The sequence below is a fragment of the Thalassophryne amazonica genome, chromosome 8, assembly GCF_902500255.1.
Source record: "Thalassophryne amazonica chromosome 8, fThaAma1.1, whole genome shotgun sequence".
Lineage (NCBI taxonomy): Eukaryota > Metazoa > Chordata > Actinopteri > Batrachoidiformes > Batrachoididae > Thalassophryne > Thalassophryne amazonica.
Window position 1 is genome coordinate 12,524,357 of NC_047110.1, and position 27,157 is coordinate 12,551,513.

The window sequence follows — 27,157 nt, forward strand, 5'->3', positions numbered from 1 at the left end:
TCTACAAGAAAAATTAAATTTGATCGTTGTAGAGTTGCTGCCACTATGTTTATTTCACTTTGAAAATTAATTATTTCTGATGCAATGGAGTGGACACCGAGCAGCCATAACATTGCAACCACTGACAGGTGAAGTGAATAACATTGATTATTTTGTTTCAACGGCATATGTCAGTTGGTACGATATATTAGGCGTCAAGTTAACGTTTTTCCCTTGAAGGTGATGTGTTGGAAGCAGGAAAAACAGGGACGCATAAAGATGTGATTGACTTTGATCAGGACCAAATTGTGATAGCTGGATTACTGAGCCAGAGTAACTCCAAAATTACAGCTCTTGTGGGATCTTCCCAGTCTGTAGTGGTCAGTACTTGCCAAAAGTGGTCCAAGGTAGAAAAATAGTGAACTGGACACAGGATCATGGGCGGCCAAGGCTCATTGATGCACATGAGGAGTATAGACTAGACAGAAGGACTGGGCAGGAGATCGAAGGATCTGCTGCTAAAGTTTTGGTGCCATATACCAGAGGTGGGACGAAGTCACATCAAGTCATTCTCAAGTCATGAATCACCAAGTCCCAAGTCAAGTCTCGAGTCATAATGACCAACAATTGTTTGCAAGCTGACTTGAGACTTGACTTGGGACTTGCAGATTGATGACTTGAGAATGACTTGACAGTGACTTTGTCCCACCTCTGCCACATACCACAGCAGCCCTTCAGAGGTCTCACGGCTTGATGAGTCAGAGCTTTTTTGGCAAAAGGAGACCTACACAATGTTATGGCTGATCAGTGTAAATCACACTTAACACCCACACTGAATAAAAGTAACAGATTTAAGAAATTGAGAATTGGTTTGTTTGGGTTTTTTTTTTTTTTTAGATATAACTAAGAAGCTGACAGAAGAAAATAAGCAGCTTCTTATTCAGTCTTTTGAGCAGATGCAGAAAGTGGAAGAATTCAATGATTGTTTGAAACACAGTAACAAGGTACGTCAGCTTGATGTTAAAGTAAAGGCTAATTTGATTTCTTAACCTAGTAAAGTTTTTCTGTGCAATCACTGAACATTTTGAACACCTCGGAAAATCTATAGCTGCTACAGTTTAGAAAATACAGCTGCATTTGAAGTAACACTTGGGACGATAAAGGGTGTGGTCATTTTGGGGCAGTTCGTCCCGGATCGAGATTTTGGCACATATCCCAAGTTGTTCACTGGGGTTGTATTCGTCTAGAACAGTTAAGTTATCCTCTCCTAAATGATGTGTATATATGTCTCAGCTAGGTCCTCAGCTAAAGAAAACTGCCACTCACTGGAAGTTTCGTCTTTTTCAGACCATTCTCTGTTGATTATAGAGAGGGATTCTGTGAAAATGTCAGTAGATCAGTAGTTTCTGATGTGTCATGCTGATGTTTCCTCTGCTGTGCCTTTTTCTTGATGGAGTCTATGTGGGAGGTCCACTTCAGATCCTGGGAGATGGTGGATCTCAGGAATCAGAAAGTGTCCACAGTAGACACGGTATTGTTGAGGATGGGGGGAATTTCTCCTGAAGTCCACTATCATCTCTACAGCCTTGAGCGGGTTTAGCTCCAGTTTGTTCTGACCACACAAGAGGACAAACTGTTCCACCTACTGTCTGTATGCGGCCTCATCACCATCATGGATGAGACCAATGATGGTGGTATCATCTGCTAACTTCAGGATTTTTGCAGATGGGTCATCTGAGGTGCAGTCATTCATATAGAGGGAGAAGAGCAGTGGGAAGAGCACAGACCCCTGAGGGGCAGCAGTGCTGATTGTCTTTGTGCTGGATGTGATGCTCCCCAGCTTCGCCTGCCATTACAGTATATATATATGTATATATATATATATATATATATATATATATATATACAGTGAGGCAAATAAGTATTTGATCCACTGTTGATTTTACAAGTTTTCCCACCTACAAAGAATGTAGAGGTCTGTAATTTTTATATAGATTTCAACTGTGAGAGACAGAATCTAAAAAATATATATATATGTATATATATATCACAAAATCACATTGTATGATTTTTAAATAATTAATTTGCATTTTATTGCATGAAATAAGTATTTGATCACTTACCAACATGCAAGAATTCTGTCTCTCACAGACCTGTAAGTTTTTCTTTAAGAAGCCCTCTTATTCTGCACTCTTTACCTGTATTAATTGCATCTGTTTGAACTGGTTACCTGTATAAAAGACACCAGTCCACACAAGCAATCAATCACACTCCAACCTATTCACTATGGCCAAGACCAAAACATTGTCTAAGGGTACCAGGGACAAAACTGTAGACCTGCACAAGGCTGGGATGGACTACAGGACAACAGGCAAGCACCTTGGTGAGAAGGCAACAACTGGTGAAATTATTAGAAAATGGAAGAAACACAAGATGACTATCAATCTTCCTCGGTCTGCGGCAGCACACCACAGGACAAGAAGCACCAAGCAACAGTTTCTGACTACATCTGAGCAGTTTTTTTTTTTAAACAAACAAACAAACAAACAAACAACAATAAAACAGTTATGTGACAGTGCTTTCCAGCTCTAAAAGAAATCTTGGCTCCTTTGTAAGCATGTTGGAGGCTCACCTGACAGCTCCAGTGAAAGCAGATCGATTCTGTTATTTCAAAATGGGCAAGACTAATCCAAATAAATTAATTGTTGAGTATTATATCTGTCATAAAACATAGCTGAAAGGCACACACACATACAACCCTTTTCAAGTTGTGCAACATACATCTTCTGTTTTGCATTAATAGCTGATTTTTTTGTCTCTTTCTGTAACTGTAATATGTATGATTTTGAAGGAGAATGAGCATGATGTTACTGAGCTCACTGAGGCACTGCTGCTTATTAAGGTAAAGTATTCTACAATATAAAGTGTGTTATAATGCTATTACTGTATTAGCTGCAATGGCAAATGAAATGACTGTGTTATATGGCTGGGGGGCTTGGCTGCCTTTTTGTTTCTGTCCTTTGCTTCTCCTTCCAGGTGGTTTGCATTTGGAACTGAGTGGCTGTGTTGCTGAGTTTATCAGGACCTCACCCTGATCACCTGAGGCTGATCACCTGCGGCTCATCAGGACTCACAGCTGTGGTGCATCTGCATGGATTGGAACATGGTGGCATTTAAGACTGGAGTGCACAGTGTGTGTTTGCCAGAGACTCGACCTTGTGACCAGACGGGTGAGATCGTCGTCTCGGGAGCCATCTCATCATCAGTGGATGCAGAGAACGTCCAGGTTTGATGCACGGTCTGTGAAAGAGGAGGGGGTGAGGTCTCACGCTCGTCAGCACACTTCCTGAGGTACGTTAGATTTTGTGACTAACATTTATACAGTCAGTAAATGTGGTGTCCCTCACACCTTTATTATATTGAGCTGTATGTTAGTCATGTATCGACTTCCACTGCAGTGGAGTTTTGTGAACTGGATGTTCCATGCCTGCAGGTTGGGAAGTTGATTAGTAATCAAGCCAGGAAGTGTTTGCTGTTTGTACACCTTTAAGTGTTCTCTCTGTGTGTAGAGTGTGGACTCACATAATGGTTCCTTCTTTCACAGACTCGGTTTGTTGCGGCCACCTGGGGGGTGTCGGCGGGGTCCTTGAGTACAAACAGCTTCTGGCTCCGGACCGTTAGCGCTGCTGGGAGCGCACCACGCCAGACCGCACTTTGTTTTTTATGTATCACTGTTATGTATTAAATTCAGTTAGCCTTTGTACCGTGCTCTGCTTATTTCATACTGGGTCCTTCAAACGCTGGTCGGTTCTCCGAGCTGCATCCGACACATAACAGACTGGATGTCTTTGGTAGCAGTTCTCTTTGGAGGATCCTTGGGTACTGCTGGAATGACTTTCTCAGACATGCAGCTACTACTTTGGGAGACTCAGATGAAAAGTATCACTTGCATTGTGATGGGACGTCAGCATTTCTCTGCATCATTGTTGAGGTCACCAGCAGCTAGAAAAGACTGAGATATAGCCACGTTTCTTCCAGCTGTGGCTGATAGATGGTTACGTTGCTGCCTGTTTGATTGCCATCCATTTCCCAAGCCGGTTCCATGTTGTGGTGGATGTGGCAATGCACAACACCAGCTCCTGCTACCAGACTTGAGTTGACTAAATGAATATTCTGTTAATGACTAGTGTTGATTTGTTATTGTCTGCTCATGTTGTAACAGGTTAAACTTTGTTGCCATTACTGCTGTGTCCTGCCTATAAAATGTAAACATGTTTCCCACACAGGAGAGCAAAGCCCAGAAAAGCAGAAAGTTGGACTTCTTGAATGAGGTGGAGTACAGTGATGTTGATAAAGAGAGAACCATCAAGGAGCTGCGAGCCGCACATGCTGAGACCATCCAGGAGCTACAGAAGACCAGAAACTTACTGGACATTGAGAGCAAGATCAATAAAGACTACAAGGTAGAGGAAGTCATATGTAGACAACCCAGGTGTTCTTCAAATGCAGTTAAGCATTGAACACTTTCACAGACAGCATTGTGGGCGTGCTCTGTCTCATCTCTCCAGCTGCTAAACTTTCGGGAAATGCAGCTCAAAGTGCCTTACATCAACATAATTTACAATTATAAACACACTGAAACATTTAAATTAAAAGTACATTGACAGTTTTAGACAGGAATAAAAGTAATGTTTCGATTCTTATCTTTGGAATAGGCAAAGCCATCAGAGAGTATCAGAAGTCTCACCCCTGGAAGGTGACACATGGTGTGATGCTGAGGGGTCATTCACAGCACAGTGGTGCCCAGGTCTGAACCTGAGGGTCATCATTTTCAGCTGCTATTGAGGGAACTTTGAAGACTCCACAATACAATGGCCAAGCTTTTTGAGGCTCACATCCTTTAAAGTGGCTAAATGTTGTGGGTGGATGCACCTAACTGTGGTATGTTTTTTTCCCCCCATCGGTGTACTGAAGGAGTAACAGATACTGTCATATACTGTCACTTTCCAATGGTGTTACATGTTATCTCTGTCAATGAGTATATTATTAGCGTCAGACTGAGACACTCTTTGGGTGTGTTGATGCACCTACTGTGCATTTATGTAGTTTTTATGTTTTTTTTTGTATTCTATAGTTGCAGCTTCACTCAACTCAGCCACATTGGGTGTGTAGCCAGTATATTCTGAGTGCCGGCCCCTAAACCACATAAATGAGTAGGGTTGTGTCAGGAAGGGCATCCAGTGGGAGGGGGGAGAAAAATGCACATCACAAATCGAATTTCCATAAAGGATTAGTCAAAACCCAGGTTAACAATGCTGCCACCGGTGCTGTTGCCCAACATGGTGCCAGTGGAAATTAGGCTACTGCTGGACGAAGAAGAGTAGTAGAATGTGTCAGAAGAGAGCAGGAAAGGAGGAAAGTTAGAAGTGTGGATGTGAGATTATAATATGATGGATAGGAAAAGTGGGTCATACTCTGTGTTCAAAAGAACGAGTGGAAGAAAGTGTTGTATGAGGAAGTCTAGAGTGGCAGAGAAGTATGCAGGGGCAGTGCGGGATATGTGCAAGGACAGTGTGACAGCGGTGAGATGTGTAGCTGGAGTGACAGATATATTCAAAGTGAGGGTGAGATTGCATCAAGGATCAGCTCTGAGCGCTTTCTTGTTTGCAGTGGCGATGGACAGGTTGAAGGCGAGATCAGACAGGAGTCTCCACAGCCTATGATGTATACAGATGACTTTCTGATCTGAACTGAGACTATAGATTATATTGAGGCTAGCCTGCAGATGTGGAGACATGCTCTCGAGCACATCTGGGCATTTTATGGTCCGCGGGCCATATCCAGCCCTTTGGTTGACTCAGAGTGGGCCGCAAATGCCTGGAAATTAAATAATAAAATATTTACTATTCTACAAGTTAGTGTTGCGGGTGACCTTCGTCCACCTCCCAGGCCATGATACAAACTAGTGAACTGGGACACTTTTTTCTGCACAGTTGAGATTCGTCTTTAATATCTGGTTGGCAGTGATAATTAATGTCTTCAGAAAGCTAAGAACCTCCTTGTTCCATTAGTAAGTTTTAGTTTCAACAGTAAACTCAAAATGGGGTCAATGTAACTGAAAATAATCACAAATGTAATGAGTCACAAATGTTTCACATTTTGTTCACTGTTGTCTTGGAAAATTTGGTTGAATAAATTACATTTTTGTAAGGTAACCTCTTTTTTTTGCCTAATCAGAACATCTAGTTTGTCAAAACGATGCTATTTGTATGTCCACATGAGGACAGCAAGCAGACACACGCACCTCACAGTGGACGTTGTAAGTTCATGTCCGTCCAAACACGATACGTGTTGCCCAGCTGGGTCGTCCAGAACCAGAGATCCTAACAGCTGCGGCTGTCGACGGACACACCCCATGTCAGTTCCGCGCACACGCCAACATATCACTGTGTTTCTGTGTTATATGATCATTTCTTTTTAGTTTTACTGCTTTTTAGTTAATCCCCCCATCTGCAACACATCTGCTGCATGTGTTGGGGATGGGGGAGAGTGCAACACATGCGCAATTCGCACATGTGTTGTGGGGGGGAGCTGACACTGTGGCACACCACGTGTGTTGCTGTTTTGCAAAGTAAAGCCACACTTGTGGGGACACTTAGACATATTTCATAGCCAGCTCAAAAGTGATCTGCTCAAAGTTTTTGTGCTGACAGCGTGAATGGAACCACATTTTCTTAGTGCTAAGCAAGCGGTGTTAGATGTTCGTGTATGTCATCTAGAATTTGGCCGTCACCTGCCGCATGAGTAATCAAATGGGCTCTCACAGGGCACACACTATCTTTCAGCCGCTGGTGTGTGCAAATAGTTGTAGCAACAGGTGTACGAGGCGTTGGAGGCAGCTACGATTTTTCGCCTATTGCATACAATTCCTGCTTCGTGTGCAATTCATCCACATTTGTACTATGTGTGAAGGGGCCCTTAGCAATCAGGCACAGTTGAGGGCTGATTGGAGACTGATTGACCTGATCACTGCAGACCCAAATGTACATGGGACTGGAACTTCACAACTTCACTTCTCAACATACAGTGCAACCAAAATCCATATTTCTTCATCTGATTTATTCTCCAAAGTAGAATAAGAACAAGTGGCCATTATTGTGAAATACAGCTCCAGTTATGAGTTGATGATAGATTCATGCACTGAGCATTGCATAGGGCAATCTCCACAGTGCAGAAACACTGGTCACAGACTCCCAGCTTCAGCCTGGACTGACTCGCTATCCTCAGTCCATCAGTAAGCAAAACTACTGTCAATGAACATTTGGATTGTTGTGGTATAATAAAGGTTGAGGAGCCATCTCAGCAGATTGCATTGTATGTGTCCATCAACACTTATTACTAAACCTGTGTTATGTGTCGGACGCAGTCCGGAGAACCGACCAGCGTTTGAAGGACCCAGTATAAAATAAGCAGAGCATGGTACAAAGGATAACAGAGTTTAATGAACATAACAGTGCTGTGAAAAATATAAAAGTGCACGGTCTGGCGTGGTGGATTGCGGTGCGCTCCCAGCAGCGCTAACGGTCCGGAGCCAGAACTGGTTCGGACCCAAGGACCCCGCCGACACCCCCCAGGTGGCCGCGACAAACCGAGTGTGAAAGAAGGAATCATTATGTGAGTCCACACTCAACACACAGAGAACGCTCAAAGGTGCACAAACAGCAAACACTTCCTGGCTTAATTACTAATCAGCTTCCCACCCTGCAGGCATGGAACATCCAGTTCACAAAACTCCACTGCAGTGGAAGCTGATTTAAACGACCAACATACAGCTCAATATAATAAAGGTGTGAGGGACACCACATTTACTGACTGTATAAATGTTAGTCACAAAATCTAACGTACCTCAGGAAGTGTGCTGACGAGCGTGAGACCTCACCCCCTCCTCTTTCACAGACCATGCATCAAACCTGGACGTTCTCTGCATCCACTGATGATGAGATGGCTCTTGAGACGACGATCTCACCCGTCTGGTCACAAGGTCGAGTCTCTGGCAAATACACACTGTGTACTCCAGTCTTAAATGCCACCATGTTCCAATCCATGTAGATGCACCACAGCTGTGAGTCCTGACGAGCCGCAGGTGATCAGGGTGAGGTCCTGATAAACTCAGCTACACAGCCACTCAGTCCCAAATGCAAGCCACCTGGAAGGAAAAACAAAAGACAGGACAGAAACAAAAGGCAGCCAGGCCCCCCCAGCCATACAACAGTACCCCACCCTCACGGGAAGCCTCCCGGCGACCACACAAACCTGGCCCAGGAGAAACACCCCCCTCCAGGGACCATGGCTGGAAACCGTATCCGCATTCATCTTCTAACAGAATCTTCATCTAACAGAACGGTTGATGTCTTCTCCTCTGGCTGCATCTTTGCCCTTGTTTCTATCAGTCAGTTAACACAGGTGTGGCCAGGAGTTCTTGAACCTGTGCGGTCAGCCTTTGTCCAACCATGTTCACAGTCTGATTAGTCATAAAACAAAAAAGACAAACACAAACAACCAAAACACCCCCCCCCTCCCCAGGGGACCGTCCCATCAAACCCCGGGAAGAGGAGAAAAGAAAAACACAACCCAAACTTAAGCTTACAAATAAAAATGCTAACCATTCCATCAACCCCAGGAGACGCCTCCCCTCATGACCAACGGACCCAGCCCCGGCCGTCTATGGCTAGATGGACCCACAGCCCTTTCCCCCCCAGAGGACACCACAGTCAAACCCTGAGGGCGGAAACTGGGGGGAAAACAAAATGAGAAAAAAAAAACATACAAACAAAACAACCCCAACCCCACCCCCTTGGCGCAGTGGAAACTGGAAGCACGTCCAGTGTCACCAACCGTGACTATACCCCAGAAGCCAACCGGGAGGAGTGGAACAGCGGTTATGGCAGACGGCACAAAACGGCGCCACTCCTCCGACTTCCAAACCAGCCACCAGCTGCGGGTATATCCCACTGCCCCAAACCTCAGCCACGCCGATGGCAGACGGCTCAAAGGCGCGCTGAAGGAACAGGGAATCAACAAACAAAAACACCCCCCCCCAGGTGCAGAGGTTACCTGGGAAACGCCCAGCATAACCAAACTGCACCACTCCAGCAACGCCGACACTACGGCTCACCCGGCTGGAGCCAGAGGAGAAGAGAGGGAACAAAAAGAAAATACCCCAAACCCCCCCCCCTCCCGGGTGCAGAGGTTACCTGGGAAACGCCCAGCATAACCAAACTGCACCACTCCAGCAACGCCGACTCTACGGCTCACCCGGCTGGAGTCAGAGGAGAAGAGAGGGCATAACAAAAAACAAAACAAAAAAAAAGAAAAAAGAAAAAACAACCCAATTACCCCCCCATGACCCCCCAGGGGACCGTCCCATCAAACCCTGGGAGGTGAAACTGAAAGAAATAAAAAGAAAGACTAACAAAGTTGCTTGGGTCCTTTTTTTTTGCTCCAGACAGAACTGCAGGGTCACGACCCCAGACACTAAATAGTGTACAAATAAAAACCCCACACAAAAAAACCAACTCAAAAAACACCCACACAAAACTAATAAGTGATTTATACCGTCAAGCTCAAACAAATGGAACACACCTGTTCCAACTTAAGAGCTTGACGGTAATGTGACTCAGTCACCAAAAGAGGGAGCCAAAGTGCTAAAAATGAAAACCCCCTTTGGTAACTGAGAAAACAAACTCATGCTGCCTTTCTGTGCGCAGCTCTGTGTAACACACAACCAAAAATGTGATTTAACTAAATAACACCGGAGCTGAAACAACAGACGCAGTAGTTATCTTCATCCGGGGAAACGGGGCTACAACTGTCACATGGGAAGCACAGTGACCCGTGCCACAGAGCTCCGCCGTGCGCGTGCACCCATTACAGACCCACTCTTGCAGCTCCCGTTTAAACCTCTTATCCGGTCGGAGCGTGACGCGAAGCCGTCGCCAGTCACACTCCACCACGACCCACGGATAAGGCACAAACACAGGAACACGGCTGCACGAGCGCTCAAATCAGTATTCAGTAATGGGTTCTCCAATGCGCACCATCCGGGCGGAGAGCACCCGCAACTGATCCGGATAACTTCTGAACGTCTGCTGTCGCCTTCCCGGCGCGTTACCGTCTCTGCTACCACTGGGTCCGTGATGTTTGGCCAGAGACTACTGTTATGTGTCGGACGCAGCTCGGAGAACCGACCAGCGTTTGAAGGACCCAGTATAAAATAAGCAGAGCACGGTACAAAGGATAACAGAATTTAATGAACATAACAGTGCTGTGAAAAATATAAAAGTGCGCGGTCTGGCGTGGTGGATTGCGGTGCGCTCCCAGCAGCGCTAACGGTCCGGAGCCAGAACTGGTTCGGACCCAAGGACCCCGCCGACACCCCCCAGGTGGCCGCGACAAACCGAGTCTGTGAAAGAAGGAATCATTATGTGAGTCCACACTCTACACACAGAGAGAACGCTCAAAGGTGTACAAACAGCAAACACTTCCTGGCTTAATTACTAATCAGCTTCCCACCCTGCAGGCATGGAACATCCAGTTCACAAAACTCCACAGCAGTGGAAGCTGATTTAAACGACCAACATACAGCTCAGTATAATAAGGTGTGAGGGACACCACATTTACTGACTGTATAAATGTTAGTCACAAAATCTAACGTACCTCAGGAAGTGTGCTGACGAGCGTGAGACCTCACCCCCTCCTCTTTCACAGACCATGCATCAAACCTGGAAGTTCTCTGCATCCACTGATGATGAGATGGCTCTTGAGACGACGATCTCACCCGTCTGGTCACAAGGTCGAGTCTCTGGCAAATACACACTGTGTACTCCAGTCTTAAATGCCACCATGTTCCAATCCATGTAGATGCACCACAGCTGTGAGTCCTGACGAGCCGCAGGTGATCAGCCTCAGGTGATCAGGATGAGGTCCTGATAAACTCAGCTACACAGCCACTCAGTCCCAAATGCAAGCCACCTGGAAGGAAAAACAAAAGACAGGACAGAAAACAGAAACAAAAGGCAGCCAGGCCCCCCAGCCACACAACAACCTGTTCCTGTTTCATTTTAAGTTTCTTATCTAATGTTGGGCTGCCTGAAAGGTAAATTCTTCAAAGTGCTCAGTAGCACTTCTCTTCTGTTGCTCATGAGGTGGAGGTTGAAGAAGTGTTAAGGAAGTGAGACAGTGACAAAATGGAGTATGAACAGAAGTTGAAACATCAAACCCAACTACTTGACATGAAGGACATTACGATCAAGAAACTACAAGGTATTTATCCATGTTTTACTTTAGTCTTCATCTATCAAAGCTTTTCAAACAAGCTGCAATTCTCCAGCTATGTCTCACACTTTATAGATTCATCTTGAAACAATGGATTTTTAAATATCTTTTCTTCTTTTTTGTTTTGGCCAACATTTTATTAAAAATCAGGGTTTAGTGCATGATGCTGATTAGTTTTTTTTTTAAGTTTTTTTTATTAGGTCTTATTTTCTAATCTTTGTCAGTGGCTTCAAACTCTTTCCAGAAAGAGCAAAGTTTGGGTTTTCATTAGCCTGGGAACCAGACGTATCTGAGGGCTCATATTTAATTTGTCCTTCCAGATTAAAAATCTGAACTCTCTCAGCACTTTCTGGAAGCAGTTTGAAATCACTTAACGTTGTTTTTTTGTGTCTCTGTTCCTCAGCTCAACTCAGAGATAATGCTTATAGCACCAAATCCAATGCCTACAAACCAGATATTACAAGTGAAGATGGGGCAGATACGTTTCCTGAAAGACTTGACCTGAAGCGTGGAGAGAGCCTTCTGGAGTTTCAAATAGTCAGTGCCACACTGTCGCCGTCTGCTCAGGAGGCTTTGGCTGACTGTGAACTCACCACATTCTTTACCTACCGCTTCTGTTTCTTTGACTGGCACTCCACACCACTGGTGACAGGCCAGAAACCTGAATATGGTTACACATCTCAGTATATCGTTCGTATGGATGAACAGTTCCTCAGTTACCTTTCTAGTTCTTGTTTAACTGTCGAGCTTCATCGGGCTAGGGGACTGGAGTGGCAGATGCTGGCAACGGGACAGCTTCACCTTCAGCAGCTCCTCAAACAAGATGGCAAAATTCATGGGACTGTGCCACTGATCGGTAAGTAAAATATTTTCTAACATTCCACTTTTGGAATTTGCATTTCATTATTGTAGTAATAAAAGCATTTCACAAAAAAAAAAAAAACAAAAAAAAAACACAACAGGGACAAATAGAAATGTATTCATACAGAGCATTACATTTCATGATGTACATACAGTTCATATTGTAATGTGCTTCTCATTTGAAATCATGACAAGAATATCAGAAAACAATGCCATTGAACAAGATCTACAAAAGTAAAGCTAGTTGTCTATGACATTAGATTAACACCACCCTCAGTACAAAAGTAAAATTTCACAGAGTGAAATAGTCATTTGGAGTCTGTGAACAAAGGGCTGCCAGATAGCAAGCCTACTCAAAGCGAGAGGTCAGTTAACATAGTTAGAGAGCAGCAAGGGCAGAAATAATTGGCTTACTTTCTGGACAGGGTACTGAGAATGGACAAGTGCATCTCAAAATTTTATATCATCTTGAAAACGGTCAATATTTTTCATCAGGTATTAAGCAAAGCTTGTATAATGAGATGGAATGGCGTGTGAGTCCAGAATGTTTTTAGAACCTTAGACCTCAACAACTTTTAGAACAACTCAACCTTTTAGTTCCGGTTAATTATGTAATTTTTTTAATGTTAATTTTCTGTCTTGATGTATTTATAGATTGTTTAGGTTCTTGTTATCATAAACACTAGTATTTTATTTCTACTTCTATTTTTTTTATTTTACTTTTAAATGGATCACATTAGAAATAAGTGTTTTCACTTTCTTATGTCATACATTTATTTTTAACATAATTACAATTATATTATGTACATATATTGAACTTGATGACTTACCGCCCCCTGGTGGAATGGCGTGAGTCCAGAAATTAGCTCGCAACACACAAGCATTAGGGTTGTTCATGTTTCTGGTCTCTACTGGTGGTTGGCTCTCACTGCGGTATTGTATCACTTCCTGTTCCAGAGCACAGCGGTGTTTTGCTGTATCTGTTAGCTGTTTAATCTGTGTATTTAGATTGATCTAGATAACAAGATAACGATTTGTTTCACAGTGTAATCTTCACATGCCTTAACTAAAGCACTCCCTCTGCTGAATCACCTCTATCACCTCTAGAGGGAGGATTAGCAGCAATCTTCCACTCCAGCTTATTAATGAATCAAAAACCCAGACAGAGCTTTAATTCATTTGAAAGCTTGACTCTTAGTCTTGTCCATCCAAATTGGAAGTCCCAAAAACCAGTTTTATTTGTTATCTATTGTCCACCTGGTCGTTACTGTGAGTTTCTCTGTGAATTTTCAGACCTTTTGTCTGACTTAGTGCTTAGCTCATTTAAGATAATTATAGTGGGTGATTTTAACATCCACACAGATGCTGAGAATGACAGCCTCAACACTGCATTTAATCTATTATTAGACTCAATTGGCTTTGCTCAAAATGTAAATGAGTCCACCCACCACTTTAATCATACTTTAGATCTTGTTTTGATTTATGGTATGGAAATTGAAGACTTAACAGTATTCCCTGAAAACCCCCTTCTGTCTGATCATTTCTTAATAACATTTACATTTACTTTAATGAACTACCCAGCAGTGGGGAATAAGTTTCATTACAGTAGAAGTCTTTCGGAAAGCGCTGTAACTAGGTTTAAGGATATGATTCCTTCTTTGTTATGTTCTCCAATGCCATATACCAACACAGTGCAGAGTAGCTACCTAAACTCTGTGAGTGAGATAGATTATCTCGTCAATAGTTTTACGTCCTCATTGAGCACAACTTTGGATGCTGTAGCTCCTCTGAAAAAGAGAGCCTAAATCAGAAGTGCCTGACTCCGTGGTATAACTCACAAACTCGCAGCTTAAAGCAGATAACCCGTAAGTTGGAGAGGAAATGGCCTGGAAAAAGAGTCTGTTGCTCTATAAAAAAGCTCTCCGTATAGCTAGGACATCTTACTACTCATCACTAATTGAAGAAAATAAGAACAACCCCAGGTTTCTTTTCAGCACTGTAGCCAGGCTGACAGAGTCAGAGCTCTATTGAGCCGAGTATTCCTTTAACTTTAACTAGTAATGACTTCATGACTTTCTTTGCTAATAAAATTTTAACTATTAGAGAAAAAATTACTCATAGACATCCCAAAGACATATCTTTATGTTTGACTGCTTTCAGTAATGCTGGTATTTGGTTAGACTCTTTCTCTACGATTGTTCTGTCTGAGTTATTTTCATTAGTCACTTCCTCCAAACCATCAACATGTCTATTAGACCCCATTCCTACCAGGCTGCTCAAGGAAGCCCTACCGTTAATTAATGCTTCGATCTTAAATATGATCAATCTATCTTTATTAGTTGGCTATGTACCACAGGCTTTTAAGGTGGCAGTAATTAAACCATTAAAAAAGCCATCACTTGACCCAGCTATCTTAGCTAATTATAGGCCAATCTCCAACCCTCCTTTTCTCTCAAAAATTCTTGAAAGGGTAGTTGTAAAACAGCTAACTGATCATCTGCAGAGGAATGGTCTATTTGAAGAGTTTCAGTCAGGTTTTAGAATTCATCATAGTACAGAAACAGCAATAGTGAAGGTTACAGATGATCTTCTTATGGCCTCAGACAGTGGACTCATCTCTGTGCTTGTCCTGTTAGACCTCAGTGCTGCTTTTGATACTGTTGACCATAAAATTTTATTACAGAGATTAGAGCATGCCATAGGTATTAAAGGCACTGCGCTGCGGTGGTTTGAATCATATTTATCTAATAGATTACAATTTGTTCATGTAAATGGGGAGTCTTCTTCACAGACTAAGGTTAATTATGGAGTTCCACAAGGTTCTGTGCTAGGACCAATTTTATTCACTTTATACATGCTTCCCTTAGGCAGTATTATTAGAAAGCATTGCTTAAATTTTCATTGTTACGCAGATGATACCCAGCTTTATCTATCCATGAAGTCAGAGGACACACACCAATTAGTTAAACTGCAGGAATGTCTTACAGACATAAAGACATGGATGACCTCTAATTTCCTGCTTTTAAATTCAGATAAAACTGAAGTTATTGTACTTGGCCCCACAAATCTTAGAAACATGGTGTCTAACCAGATCCTTACTCTGGATGGCATTACCCTGACGTCTAGTAATACTGTGAGAACTCTTGGAGTCATTTCTGATCAGGATATGTCCTTCAGTGCGCATATTAAGCAAATATGTAAGACTGCTTTTTTTTACATTTGTGCAATATCTCTAAAATTTGAAACGTCTTGTCTCAGAGTGATGCTGAAAAACTAATTCATGCATTTATTTCCTCTAGGCTGGACTATTGTAATTCATTATTATCAGGTTGTTCTAAAAGTTCCCTGAAAAGCCTTCAGTTAATTCAAAATGCTGCAGCTAGAGTACTGACGGGAACTAGAAGGAGAGAGCATATTTCACCCATATTGGCCTCTCTTCATTGGCTTCCTGTTACTTCTAGAATAGAATTTAAAATTCTTCTTCTTACTCATAAGGTTTTGAATAATCAGGTCCCATCTTATCTTAGGGACCTCTTAGTACCATATCATCCCAATAGAGCACTTCGCTCTCAGACTGCAGGCTTACTTGTAGTTCCTAGAGTAGAATGGGAGGCAGAGCCTTTAGCTTTCAGGCTCCTCTCCTGTGGAACCAGCTCCCAATTCAGATCAGGGAGACAGACACCCTCTCTACTTTTAAGATTAGGCTTAAAACTTTCCTTTTTGCTAAAGCTTATAGTTAGGGCTGGATCAGGTGACCCTGAACCATCCCTTAGTTATGCTGCTATAGACTTAGACTGCTGGGGGGTTTCCCATGATGCACTGAGTGTTTCTTTCTGTTTTTGCTCTGTATGCACCACTCTGCATTTAATCATTAGTGATTGATCTCTGCTCTCTTCCGCAGCATGTCTTTTTCCTGATTCTCTCCCCTCAGCCCCAACCAGTCTCAGCAGAAGTCTGCCCCTCCCTGAGCCTGGTTCTGCTGGAGGTTTCTTCCTGTTAAAAGGGAGTTTTTCCTTCCCACTGTCGCCAAGTGCTTGCTCATAGGGGGTCGTTTTGACCGTTGGGTTTTTTCTGTAATTATTGTATGGCTTTTGCCTTGCAATATAAAGCACCTTGGGGCAACTGTTGTGATTTGATGCTATATAAATAAAATTGATTTGATTTGATGTTATACTGTATAGTGAAAAAAATAAAAGTTGTTTTTGTTCCACTGGGGGGTTTTATAGGTGCAGACCAAATTTGAACTCCATCAGATAAGATTTAGAGGTCCCCCAGAGTGACACATTTTCCTCTCCCTTCGCTGGCAAGGCAACGTCACCCTAACGGGGGAAGACCCTGATGCCATTATTTTTCTTTTACAGGTACATGCGATGGCTTCTAATTGCAAAAAGTGGTGGCTGATGATTGGTCACCCAGAAGAGAACATTACTGGATTACGACATTGCTTGTTTAGGGAAAATTGTTGCTTTGTGGGGCACCCCTAAACAATGTCCAATTACAATAAAATTTGTCACAGACCTTTTATTTTATTAGACGAACAAGAACAACATATGGCCCAAAAGATTTTGTAAAATTTGACATTCTGAACAGGTCTAGCACGCATGCACTGCTGCTGGAAGACATTAAAACCATTCAACATTTCACTCATTGTACCAACATGAAACTTAAGTCACTCATGCTAATAGCAACATGAGACTTATCTAAACTGACTAAACCAATTGAGCTACAAAAACACAATAACTCAATAACACTATCAACACTATTAAACCACAACATTTAAAACCTTAAAACCCCCGAGCTCCCATGGAGCAGCATAGCATCTATTGTTTATTGGTTCACTAAAATTGGTAATTTATCCAAAAATATTTGTCCTATAAACTTTTTGTTTTTGCAGCATTTATCCTTGACCCAAATACATAAGCATGCCAAACAGCAAATGTCAGCTCTGCCTGGTTTTTGTGTGATTGAAGTCATACACACATAGAAGCCACTTGGCTATTATAATTTTTATAACAGCTGAGTGGATCTTTGTCATTTGATTGGTGTTTTGTATGTCACGTGACATGGATTATTCGTCCCATTTGTGTTGCGTTGCATTTAGTGTGCAAATATGGTTCCGCTTACCGTGCAAATTTGGTTCCATATGTTTTGTACCATTGCATGTGAACCCTGCCCATGCATACACTAGTGGGGGTGGCGTTTAGCTAAACATGGCAAAGTTTGTTTTGCTGACGGACAACAGTTTGAACGAGCTAATTGACAGTGCTAAATCTGAATGCATGAAGAGCTGATAGGATGGAAGCCTGGACAAATTTCTGGCGCAATGTTTCGCTGGACTGAGGAAGTACACAAACTTTTTTTTTTTTGAAATATCACAGACTACATCTATTTTTCCAAGTTGACAATGAACAATTTTTGACTCTGATTTAAATTTGTGTTGCACTGTTGATGTTAAAGCACCAGTGACGCACACCAAAATGTATGTCTCTTTTAATATCAAATGACAAGGATCTATTTTAGCTGTTATATAAAACAAATAATGAACATTTTTACATTCTTTCAGTGGAGCAAATATTTCACCTCATGAAACATTCATAGTATTGAACTCATAAGCATTCAATATTTGTATTATAGATATTTCATAAGATCAATTAAAAAGGAATTATAATAAAGAAATGTCAAACTTATGAAAAGAATCTTTATTTGTGCACTCAATACTTGCTTGATACTGCCCCAAGTTCTTGAATTGGCTTTGCTTGACAGTCTTATCAAGGCTGCAGTCATCCCTGCTGCTTGTGCATGTTTTCTGACCATGCTTTTCCTTTCCATTCAACTTTCCATGAATATGCTTTGATACAGCACTCTGAACACCCAGAAAACAGTTGTCTTCTGGACATCTGTCAACTCAGCAGTCTTCCCTATGATTCTGTTTGTGTGTACACCAGTCTGAGAGATTCAGGGTGTTTATACTGCATAAATATGGATTTTAAATTAAATATTATAATATTGTAAAATATATTTTTTAATTTTTTTTTTTTAGCTGTCAATGATCAAAATTAAAATAAAAAATACTTGAAACATTATAGTTTGCATGTAATGATTCTAAAATATATAATATTTTCACCTTCTGAAATACCTGACAAAAAATATTGATATTTTCATGATATTCACATTTTTTGAGATGCACCCATATACCTCACACAGGTTAAGACTAAGGTAAATATATATGTAGAATTTTGATGGGTCTTGTAATTTTCTACTTTTTAATTAATCAGAAACTTGTCAAACTGCACAAAAAAGGCAGGGCATGTCACCATTTCAAATTTTTATGTGGGAGGTCTCACAAACCCTGAGATTAAAGTGTAGTTTTATAATTACTTTTAAATTTAATTTCAGATTCAAATTTAATTGTCTATAAAATACGTTACATTTATTTGTAATGTAATTGTATGTATGTAATTCATGTAGCATTAACATTCATATTTGGCCTGTAGACTTTTGCATGTTGCATGTAGTGACCTACAAACCAATGTAGGGGTGCACTATTCAGTTCAATTCAACTTATTCATATAGCGCCAAATCACAGTATAAGTCACCCCAAGCCACGTCACAAAAGTTCAGTAGTTCAATGTAACATATGTTAGTCATACAAAACAGAGAACCGTCAAATCCAGAATCTTTATTCTGGATTTGAATGACTCCACAGAATCAGATTGTTTATCTCAGCAGGCAAGACTTCTCCACAGAACAGATGCACAAGCTGACTTTTTTTAACCTTTGGAAGAAACAATAATCCTGCATCCTGAGAATGCAGAGCATGAATCAGTAAGAGCAGCCAGATAGGGAGGTGCTAGTCCATGAAAAATTTTGTATGTTTGTAACAAAACCTTAAAATCTGACCTTGCATGAACAGGAAGCCAGTGGAGGTAGGTCAAAGTTGGGGTAATATGATCAAACTTTGTTCTCCTAATCAGAACTCTAACAGTAACATTTTGAACTATCTGGAGACCTTTTATATATGGGACTGCGGTAAACCAAAAAAAAAGGGATGTTATAGTAATCTAATCTAAAAGGGACAAAGACATGAATCAGTGTCTCTGCATCTACCATTGGTAAAATAGATTGAATGCTTGTAATATTAGAGGTGATAGAAAAAGCACTCTTAGTGATTTCTCTGATATTTTGGTAAAGGACGGTGTGGGATCAGTGATCACATCATTTTATCGCTATGATGAAGAACACACAAGTCCAAGGTTAATGTTACATGATCAAATTGATGTTTGTGTTTCACAGGACCAATGACCATCATCTCTTGTTAGAATTTAAGAGTCAGAATTTGCTAGGCATACAATATTTCAGGCTAGGCTATTTCCAGTCTAGACAGCTACATTTATGCTTGAGATGAATGAAGGAGAAGTCGACCTGATGCAAACATGGCTCCAGGTGTAAACTGGGCATGGGGCTAAACCTAATCCTAACCCTATCCCTAATCCTAATGCAACCCTAACCCCTTGGCCAGAGTTTTACAGAGGGCCTAGTTCTCTTGTTATCCTTGAGATCATGTAAGTAATCATTAAACACAGGTGTGTGCAGTGTAGGGTGATGTGATTTTATAGTAGATGGAGCAGTTGATTCTAATAGACTTGAGCTCTGAATTTAAGATATCCCCAAGGCTATCTACTGATTGATCATGTCCAGAAAGTGACAATAGACTATCAGGCAGTCTGGTGCCAAGTTCAGATATCATCAACGAGCTCGTGTGATGCAGAGATAATATACAGGTATCCAATACAAGTGGACAGGATAATGAAACTAGTAAGTGAGTGAGTGGAGGCCGCTGATGTTGGATAAACAGTGTCAACATCTGAAACAGGAGTATCGTGAATGAGGACCAAATCCAGAGCGTTACTCCTACAGTGGGTCAGTCCCTGAATGTATTGACAAAATCCCAATAAATCTGCTGTGTCCATAAATGCTTTGCTGTGGTGATCAGCGTGCTTATTTCCATGGATACAGAAGTCACTAAAGGCCCGGACGAAAAACTGTAGAAAAATTTGAACGAATGCCACCGAAAACCTGTATTACTCTGTATTTCAGTTTGCTGTCATTCTTGTTGGTTTCTTATTGTTTGCTTAGTTTTTGTAACGTTAGTGTTTAGTTCAACTTCATTTGACCAGCTGAATGTTTTCATACAGTGCAGAAGCCAGTTTGTGAGTGCTGCTGCTGCTGCCGCCGGCGCGCCTCTGTGTTCCTGTACCGGAATTACAGGGCAAACTCAGCTTGGATTTTTTTTTTTTTTTTTTATCTGGGTGGGGGGTCAGCTTCACTGGGCTCAGGCACCTTATATAGGCCAGAATTAATCTTTTGTGTGGATACAATGAATTATTTTACCAAAAATAAAATCCTAGCACAAGCAACTGCTGAATTTGAAACAACAAAAAAGTTGTGTAATTTCCTACGGTACTTGAATGCAGCGGCAGCAGCTGAGATCGCCTCCTGCGTGTGCTTATTATTTTTTATTAAATATAACAATATGAGTGTAGGAATGACAATCCAGCCCTACTGTACATGTGGCAACAGGTAGATGATTCAGATATAAGAGCTGTTCTCGAAGGCAGAATTCACATTGTGGATCAGCTGCAGCTGGTGGAAATACCCGCACATGGGGAGTCAACACGCGGCATTCATACGGACTGATCAATTAGCTCTGATATATTCAATCATCTTTACACTTATTTTTATTCCCCCTTTTGACATTTTTCTGTTATAAATCAACATATATAGCTTAGTAACGTAATACAGTGATACAGCAGCCACCACAGCACAGCAATGTTTTTTTTTAGGTCTCCTGTGCACTCCTGCGATATTTTCAGCTCCTGCACCTTTCAGTCCAGCCGTGGAGACAGTTGCTGCACAAAACGTCCGGCCAGTGTCCTGTCAGGAGCTGCAGCATTCTGTCCATGAACTCTGAAGAGCTTGTTGTCCTCCAGCCCATGCAGAGAGAAGAGCCTGCTGGCTCTTTCAGTCTGACAGTTCAAAAGATTTGAGGAGGTGATCCTTGATCTCTGCGTATTTGTTTGCAGTGGGGGGCTTTGCAGGAACGCGATCAGCCTCATTGCGGTGGAGCTGAGGGCCAACACAACGTAATAATATTTCATGTCATCTGCGGTGATCTCTCAGAGGGAACTGCACCTCAGTTTGTGCAAACCAGGTGGCAGTTTCCAGAAGTGTGACTTTGAGCATCAAGTGTTAAAAAGGTTTCAGCAGCAGCAAACATTTGCGTATGAACAGCTTTGATCAGTGATCAGAAACACCAGGGTTTAAAAAAAGGCAGAGAGAAAGAGACAGCACTATCTCTCCCCCCCCACTCTCAATGCTGGAACAAGACGCGAAGTTTTAAGTTTGCTTGTGACTTTAAATGCCAATATTTTCTACTTTGGGGGGCACGACACATAAGTACTCTGAACTTTGCGACCTGATGTTCCCAGCCCTGACAAGGAAGCAGTGCATCCCGCTGTACATCTGGAAACATGAGTGCCGTTTGCTTTACCATTTTTTTCATTCATTCATTTTTTTTATTTCATTCATTTAAAAGAAAAAAAAAACAGAAAAGCACAAATAAAGCATCTCAATTACCAGAATGAAAAGGAGCAGAGAGAAGAAGTCTTATATTTTCTGCCCATTTTTACAATACAATCTTTCAATATCCAGCGTCATTATTCAACATTATTTAACAGATTGTATTTTTTTAACTTGTCACATACCACTGACTTATTTCATAATTATGATCATTATTTAATAGATTTTAATAGATAATAATAATAGATTTAATAATAAATAATAATAGATAATAGATTTACTGCAATACTCCGTTCCTTTACTTTGGTTCTAAATCTTGGTTTTCTAAAAACTTCTATTCCTTTCAATTTATAACTACTTAGCCTTTTCTCAAACATATTTTGAATGTTTGTTGGTAAAGCATTTTTATTAGCTTGGTACATTGTTTGTAATATTTTCAAATCAACCAAATCACGAAATTTAAGTACCCTATACTTAATGTACAATGGATTACATGGATCTCTAAAACCACTGTTGCTAATCACCCTTAAAGTCCTTTTCTGCAGAATAAACAAAGGTTGTATATAAGCTGTATATGTTGATGCCCAGATTTCTACACAATAAGTTAAATATGGGAAAATCAATTAATTGTACAATGTTAATAAACCACAACTATTTAATGATTTTTTTTACTTTATGCAAAACAGAAATGGCTTTCGCTATTTTTCCTTTTATGTAATTTAAGTGTGACTTCCATGTAAGATCTTCATCAATCATGACTCCTAAAAATTTTGTTTCTTTTACCCTTTGTATATCCATTCCATCTATTTGTAATAACACTTCTTTCTTTCTTTTTTGCTCTGTCATTAAACAATATGAAATTTGTCTTATTAATATTTAGTGACAGTCTGTTTATATCAAACCAATGTTTAACCTTTTCCAATTCTGTATTTATAACTTGTGCTACTTCCTGTATATCTGATCCAGAGTAAAACAGAGTTGTATCATCAGCAAATAAAATGCTACCAAGCACATTAGATACATTCACAAAATCACTGATATACAAAATAAACAGTTTGGGTCCAAGTACCGATCCTTGTGGTACTCCATAAGTAATATTACACAATTCTGATTTAGTATTATTTATCTGAACAAACTGTTTTCTGTTTTGTAAGTAGCTTTTTACCCACTGATGTGCAATACCTCTTATTCCATATTTTTGTAACTTGTGAAGCAATCTTGAGTGGTCAATAACATCAAAAGCCTTTTTCAAGTCAATAAAAATACTTACAAATTAATCCTTATTTTCCTTATTTTGAGAATGGAGCACATTTCTACAACACAAAAAAAGAAAAAACAGAAGGCAGGAGTGCGGCAAGGGCTACACACAACAGAACGGTACATTAAGAGCAAACATACGCAGCTGCAAGCAAATCTATAAATGCACCCGAAACAGGCTGATTTTGTGCGCATTTCGGGTATACAGACAGCAATTAGAGTTTTGGTATTTGAGAAATATTTAGTGTGTTTGGAGTGTGTATTATTTTGGTGGAGTTTTTAGCGTGTGTGGTTAGTGTGGTGGTGCTGGGTTTTTTTTTGTTTTGTTTTGTACAAATGAGGTGTCAGTGTTGAGCATGCACTTCAGTTTTTTCAATTGGAGCAAGATGGAGTGCGCAGCACGTCATCAGTCTGAACCAGACAATGAGGATTCTGATGATGAAGGAGATGATCCCTCTGTTGTTCTGGACGAGCAGCCAGAGCAGGTGGATCCACCAACGTGTGCACAGATATCCACAATGGGTCAGATCCTGGAACGCAGAGCAGGATGCAGACATAGACTGCTCCAGCAGTGGCTCCAGGTGTGTTTTGTTTAAAGCGTTGAGATCAACGTTAGCTTCGGTTTGGTTCCATCATCTACAGTCCATAATATAATCAGAAGATTCAGAGAATTGAATTTTCCTTCCTGTCACATAGACTTAAACTATGACCATATTTCTCCACTAAACTATCAAATTCCCCATTCACATTTATAGTAGGCCCTACAGGCTCTCTAATCACCTGCAGCATAACCTGCTGTGGTGTCCTAATGTTGCTTTCCCTTTAAGTGTCTATGTCCACAGATAAGATGGCAGCACCTTCCTTTGGAGGGTGAAGGCTGTCCACATCAACAAACCATGGCGACCCCAGAAAGAGGGCTAGTTATTGCTAAAACTAGAGCCCTGCTGTTGATGGAAATTTGTCAGCCACCTATTTAAGGATGTTAGCCTCCTAAATGGTGAGGTTACTAGTCATCTCTATGTCCATCTATTTGACCTCAGACTGTCGTATCCCAACATCTTTGGCGTCAGCATGAGTAACAGTGTTAACATATTTAGTGTCATGTTCCTGAGTTTGTCTATCCTTACCTAATGCTAGCAGCCTAAGATGAGAAGCAGTGTTGGATGGTCTGGCCCAAGGTAAAGATTTCATAGCAGCTGGCATCTCTAACCTAACTTTGCAGGTGATAGAATCATGAACATGTGGTGTTTTGGCCTGGGGATGGGGGTGGATGTCGCCCGTAAGATGGAAGGCTTATTAACAGGCCTGGCAATGGCAGAAAAACGGTTCATAGTTGGTATAGGTGACTGCTATGCTTAGGGGACTTTCTTTGGAGGGGTTTTGTTTTTTTCTTTTAATTTTTTTTAATGCAGATATTTATTAAGATTTTTATTTGTTTTTCTGGATGAACCACCTCCGCCGATACCGCGGGCCTGAATGTAGCCGCTGCTTGCCGCGGATGTAGCCGCCGCTAGCCTCGGATGTAGCCGACACCGCGGGCCTGGATGTATCACCCCCACCAACGCCGCGGGCCTGGATGAACCGCCTCCACCGACGCCATGGGCCTGGATGAACCACCTCCACCGATGCCGCGGGCCTGGATGAACCACCTCCGCCGATACCGCGGGCCTGGATGAACCGCCTCTGAGCTGTCTATCGCTGTTGGAGTGACGCTGCCACAAGTGACGCTGACGCACTTAATGAAATCTGTACTTCAAAGTGTGAAATGAAACACTCATTTTGTCCTTGTGATTCAGATTTTGACGCCCCTCTGTATTGTACACAAAAAGAAGAAGAAAAAGAAAAACAAAAGTTCCAGCTTTCCTCCCCCAAAAAATATAAGTGCTAATGATAAACTTTCAACAGAAGAAATAACTAAATTTGAAATTGAAACCAATTTATACGGACTAAAAAGTACTTACACCTTCCTTCTTGCAAGAAGAATGGAAAAATGGAATGGAATAATAATCCCAAAAATGATCCTTTAGATCTAAAAAATAAGCCACAAACAAGTACAGAAGAATGGAAGTAATGCAGGTCGCTATCCAGCACCAACATTTCAAAGAATGAAAGTATGTCTCCATAATTCAAGAATTTTGATTTCTGTTCTGTTGTTTTCTTCATAAAGGAATCGCTGTTTGCAGCACTGTTATTAGCCTTTGAACTGGTCAATGCCATGGCTGACAGCATCAATTGAGTCGGCTATGCACCGTGCCCAGCCTCCGTGATACGTTGTGCCGCTGTGCCCCCTCCCCGGATGGACCGGCAATCACAGCGCCCCGCACATTAGGATGTTTTCTGGCTGCTCCTCGGCTACACAGGCTGTGGTCACCGCCAAAGAAGAAACAAAAAATGCAGAGATCATCCTCTCATCATTGGGGTTCATGTAACGCTTACGTTTTGTCATGGTTTGTGTCATCTGGATGTAAACAGGATAAAGAGAATAAAATTAAGAGCTGAAGTTGTTTATGTAAAATTTACCAGCAAAAATGGGTTTGCGCGCAATCAGATTCCACCAGGTCTAATCCCTAAAACATTGCGAGATAACGCCATTAAGTATAGTGGTACAGTGCCATTATTCCATTGTCTGGGGAGAACTCTGGGTCAGTCATTTGGGTTGAAGGTTTTTCACTTCACTTTTTCCACATTTTGTTATGTTACAGCCATCCATAAGGTTCTGTGCTAGGACCAATTTTATTCACTTTATACATGCTTCCCTTAGGCAGCATTTATTTCCTCTAGGCTGGACTATTGTAATTCATTATTATCAGGTTGTCCTAAAAGTTCCCTAAAAAGCCTTCAGTTAATTCAAAATGCTGCAGCTAGAGTACTAACGGGGACTAGAAGAAGAGCATATCTCACCCATATTGGCCTCTCTTCATTGGCTTCCTGTTAATTCTAGAATAGAATTTAAAATTCTTCTTCTTACTTATAAGGTTTTGAATAATCAGGTCCCATCTTATCTTAGGGACCTCGTAGTACCATATCACCCCAATAGAGCGCTTCGCTCTCAGACTGCAGGCTTACTTGTAGTTCCTAGGGTTTGTAAGAGTAGAATGGGAGGCAGAGCCTTAAGCTTTCAGGCTCCTCTCCTGTGGAACCAGCTCCCAATTCAGATCAGGGAGACAGACACCCTCTCTACTTTTAAGATTAGGCTTAAAACTTTCCTTTTTGCTAAAGCTTATAGTTAGGGCTGGATCAGGTGACCCTGAACCATCCCTTAGTTATGCTGCTATAGATGTAGACTGCTGGGGGGTTCCCATGATGCAGTGTTTCTTTCTCTTTTTGCTCTGTATGCACCACTCTGCATTTAATCATTAGTGATCGATCTCTGCTCCCCTCCACAGCATGTCTTTTTCCTGGTTCTCTCCCTCAGCCCCAACCAGTCCCAGCAGAAGACTGCCCCTCCCTGAGCCTGGTTCTGCTGGAGGTTTCTTCCTGTTAAAAGGGAGTTTTTCCTTCCCACTGTAGCCAAGTGCTTGCTCACAGGGGGTCGTTTTGACCGTTGGGGTTTTACATAATTATTGTATGGTCTTGCCTTACAATATAAAGCGCCTTGGGGCAACTGTTTGTTGTGATTTGGCGCTATATAAAAAAAAATTGATTGATTGATTTGATTTTCCAAAATGGAGTAAATTCAGTTTTTCCTTCAAAATTCTACTCACAACACCCCATAATGACAACATGAAAAACATTTTGGGAATTTATTAACGATAAAAAAATATTCACATCCTTTGTTCAATAATTTGTTGATGCACCTTTGGCAGCAATTACAGCCTCAAGTCTTCTTGAATATGACCCCACAAGCTTGGTGCTTCTTGAATATGACCCCACAAGCTTGGTGCACATATCTTTGGGCAGTTTTGTCCATTCCTGTTTGCAGCACCTTTCAAGCAGTTAATGTAAATGTTAATGTAAATCCTAATCGTAGACCCTAGTCTTTCTATAACAGGTGGAAGGAGGTGATTTTTCACCCGGCGGATGGTCCAATGGCGCCAGGGGCCAATTCTTCGGGCAAGTCCGTTTCAGCATCATCTGGGGACTCAAGCAGAGCTTCAACTTCACACATTTGATATGGGGGCAGTTTAAAGGAATCTTGTTTAGCTGT

At 41.5% G+C, this 27,157-nt stretch overlaps 1 protein-coding gene across 1 annotated transcript; it reads left to right on the forward strand.

Moving 5' to 3' along the window:
- The first annotated feature begins 167 nt into the window (after positions 1-167).
- Positions 168-11,287, forward strand: rpgrip1l (RPGRIP1 like). The gene is made up of 5 exons (XM_034175988.1): positions 168-177; positions 220-312; positions 877-983; positions 4,266-4,442; positions 11,184-11,287. Exons 1-5 carry the CDS (start codon positions 168-170, stop codon positions 11,211-11,213), a joined length of 417 nt encoding a protein of 138 aa, XP_034031879.1. The 3' UTR covers positions 11,214-11,287.
- Positions 11,288-27,157: the final 15,870 nt, after the last annotated feature.

Excerpts from the sequence above, each read along its gene's own strand:
- rpgrip1l (XM_034175988.1), top strand. Across the intron at positions 313-876 it reads AGCTGGATTACTGAGCCAGA|ATATAACTAAGAAGCTGACA; the intron begins GTAACTCCAAAA and ends TTTTTTTTTTAG. Across the intron at positions 4,443-11,183 it reads AGATCAATAAAGACTACAAG|GTGGAGGTTGAAGAAGTGTT; the intron begins GTAGAGGAAGTC and ends GTTGCTCATGAG.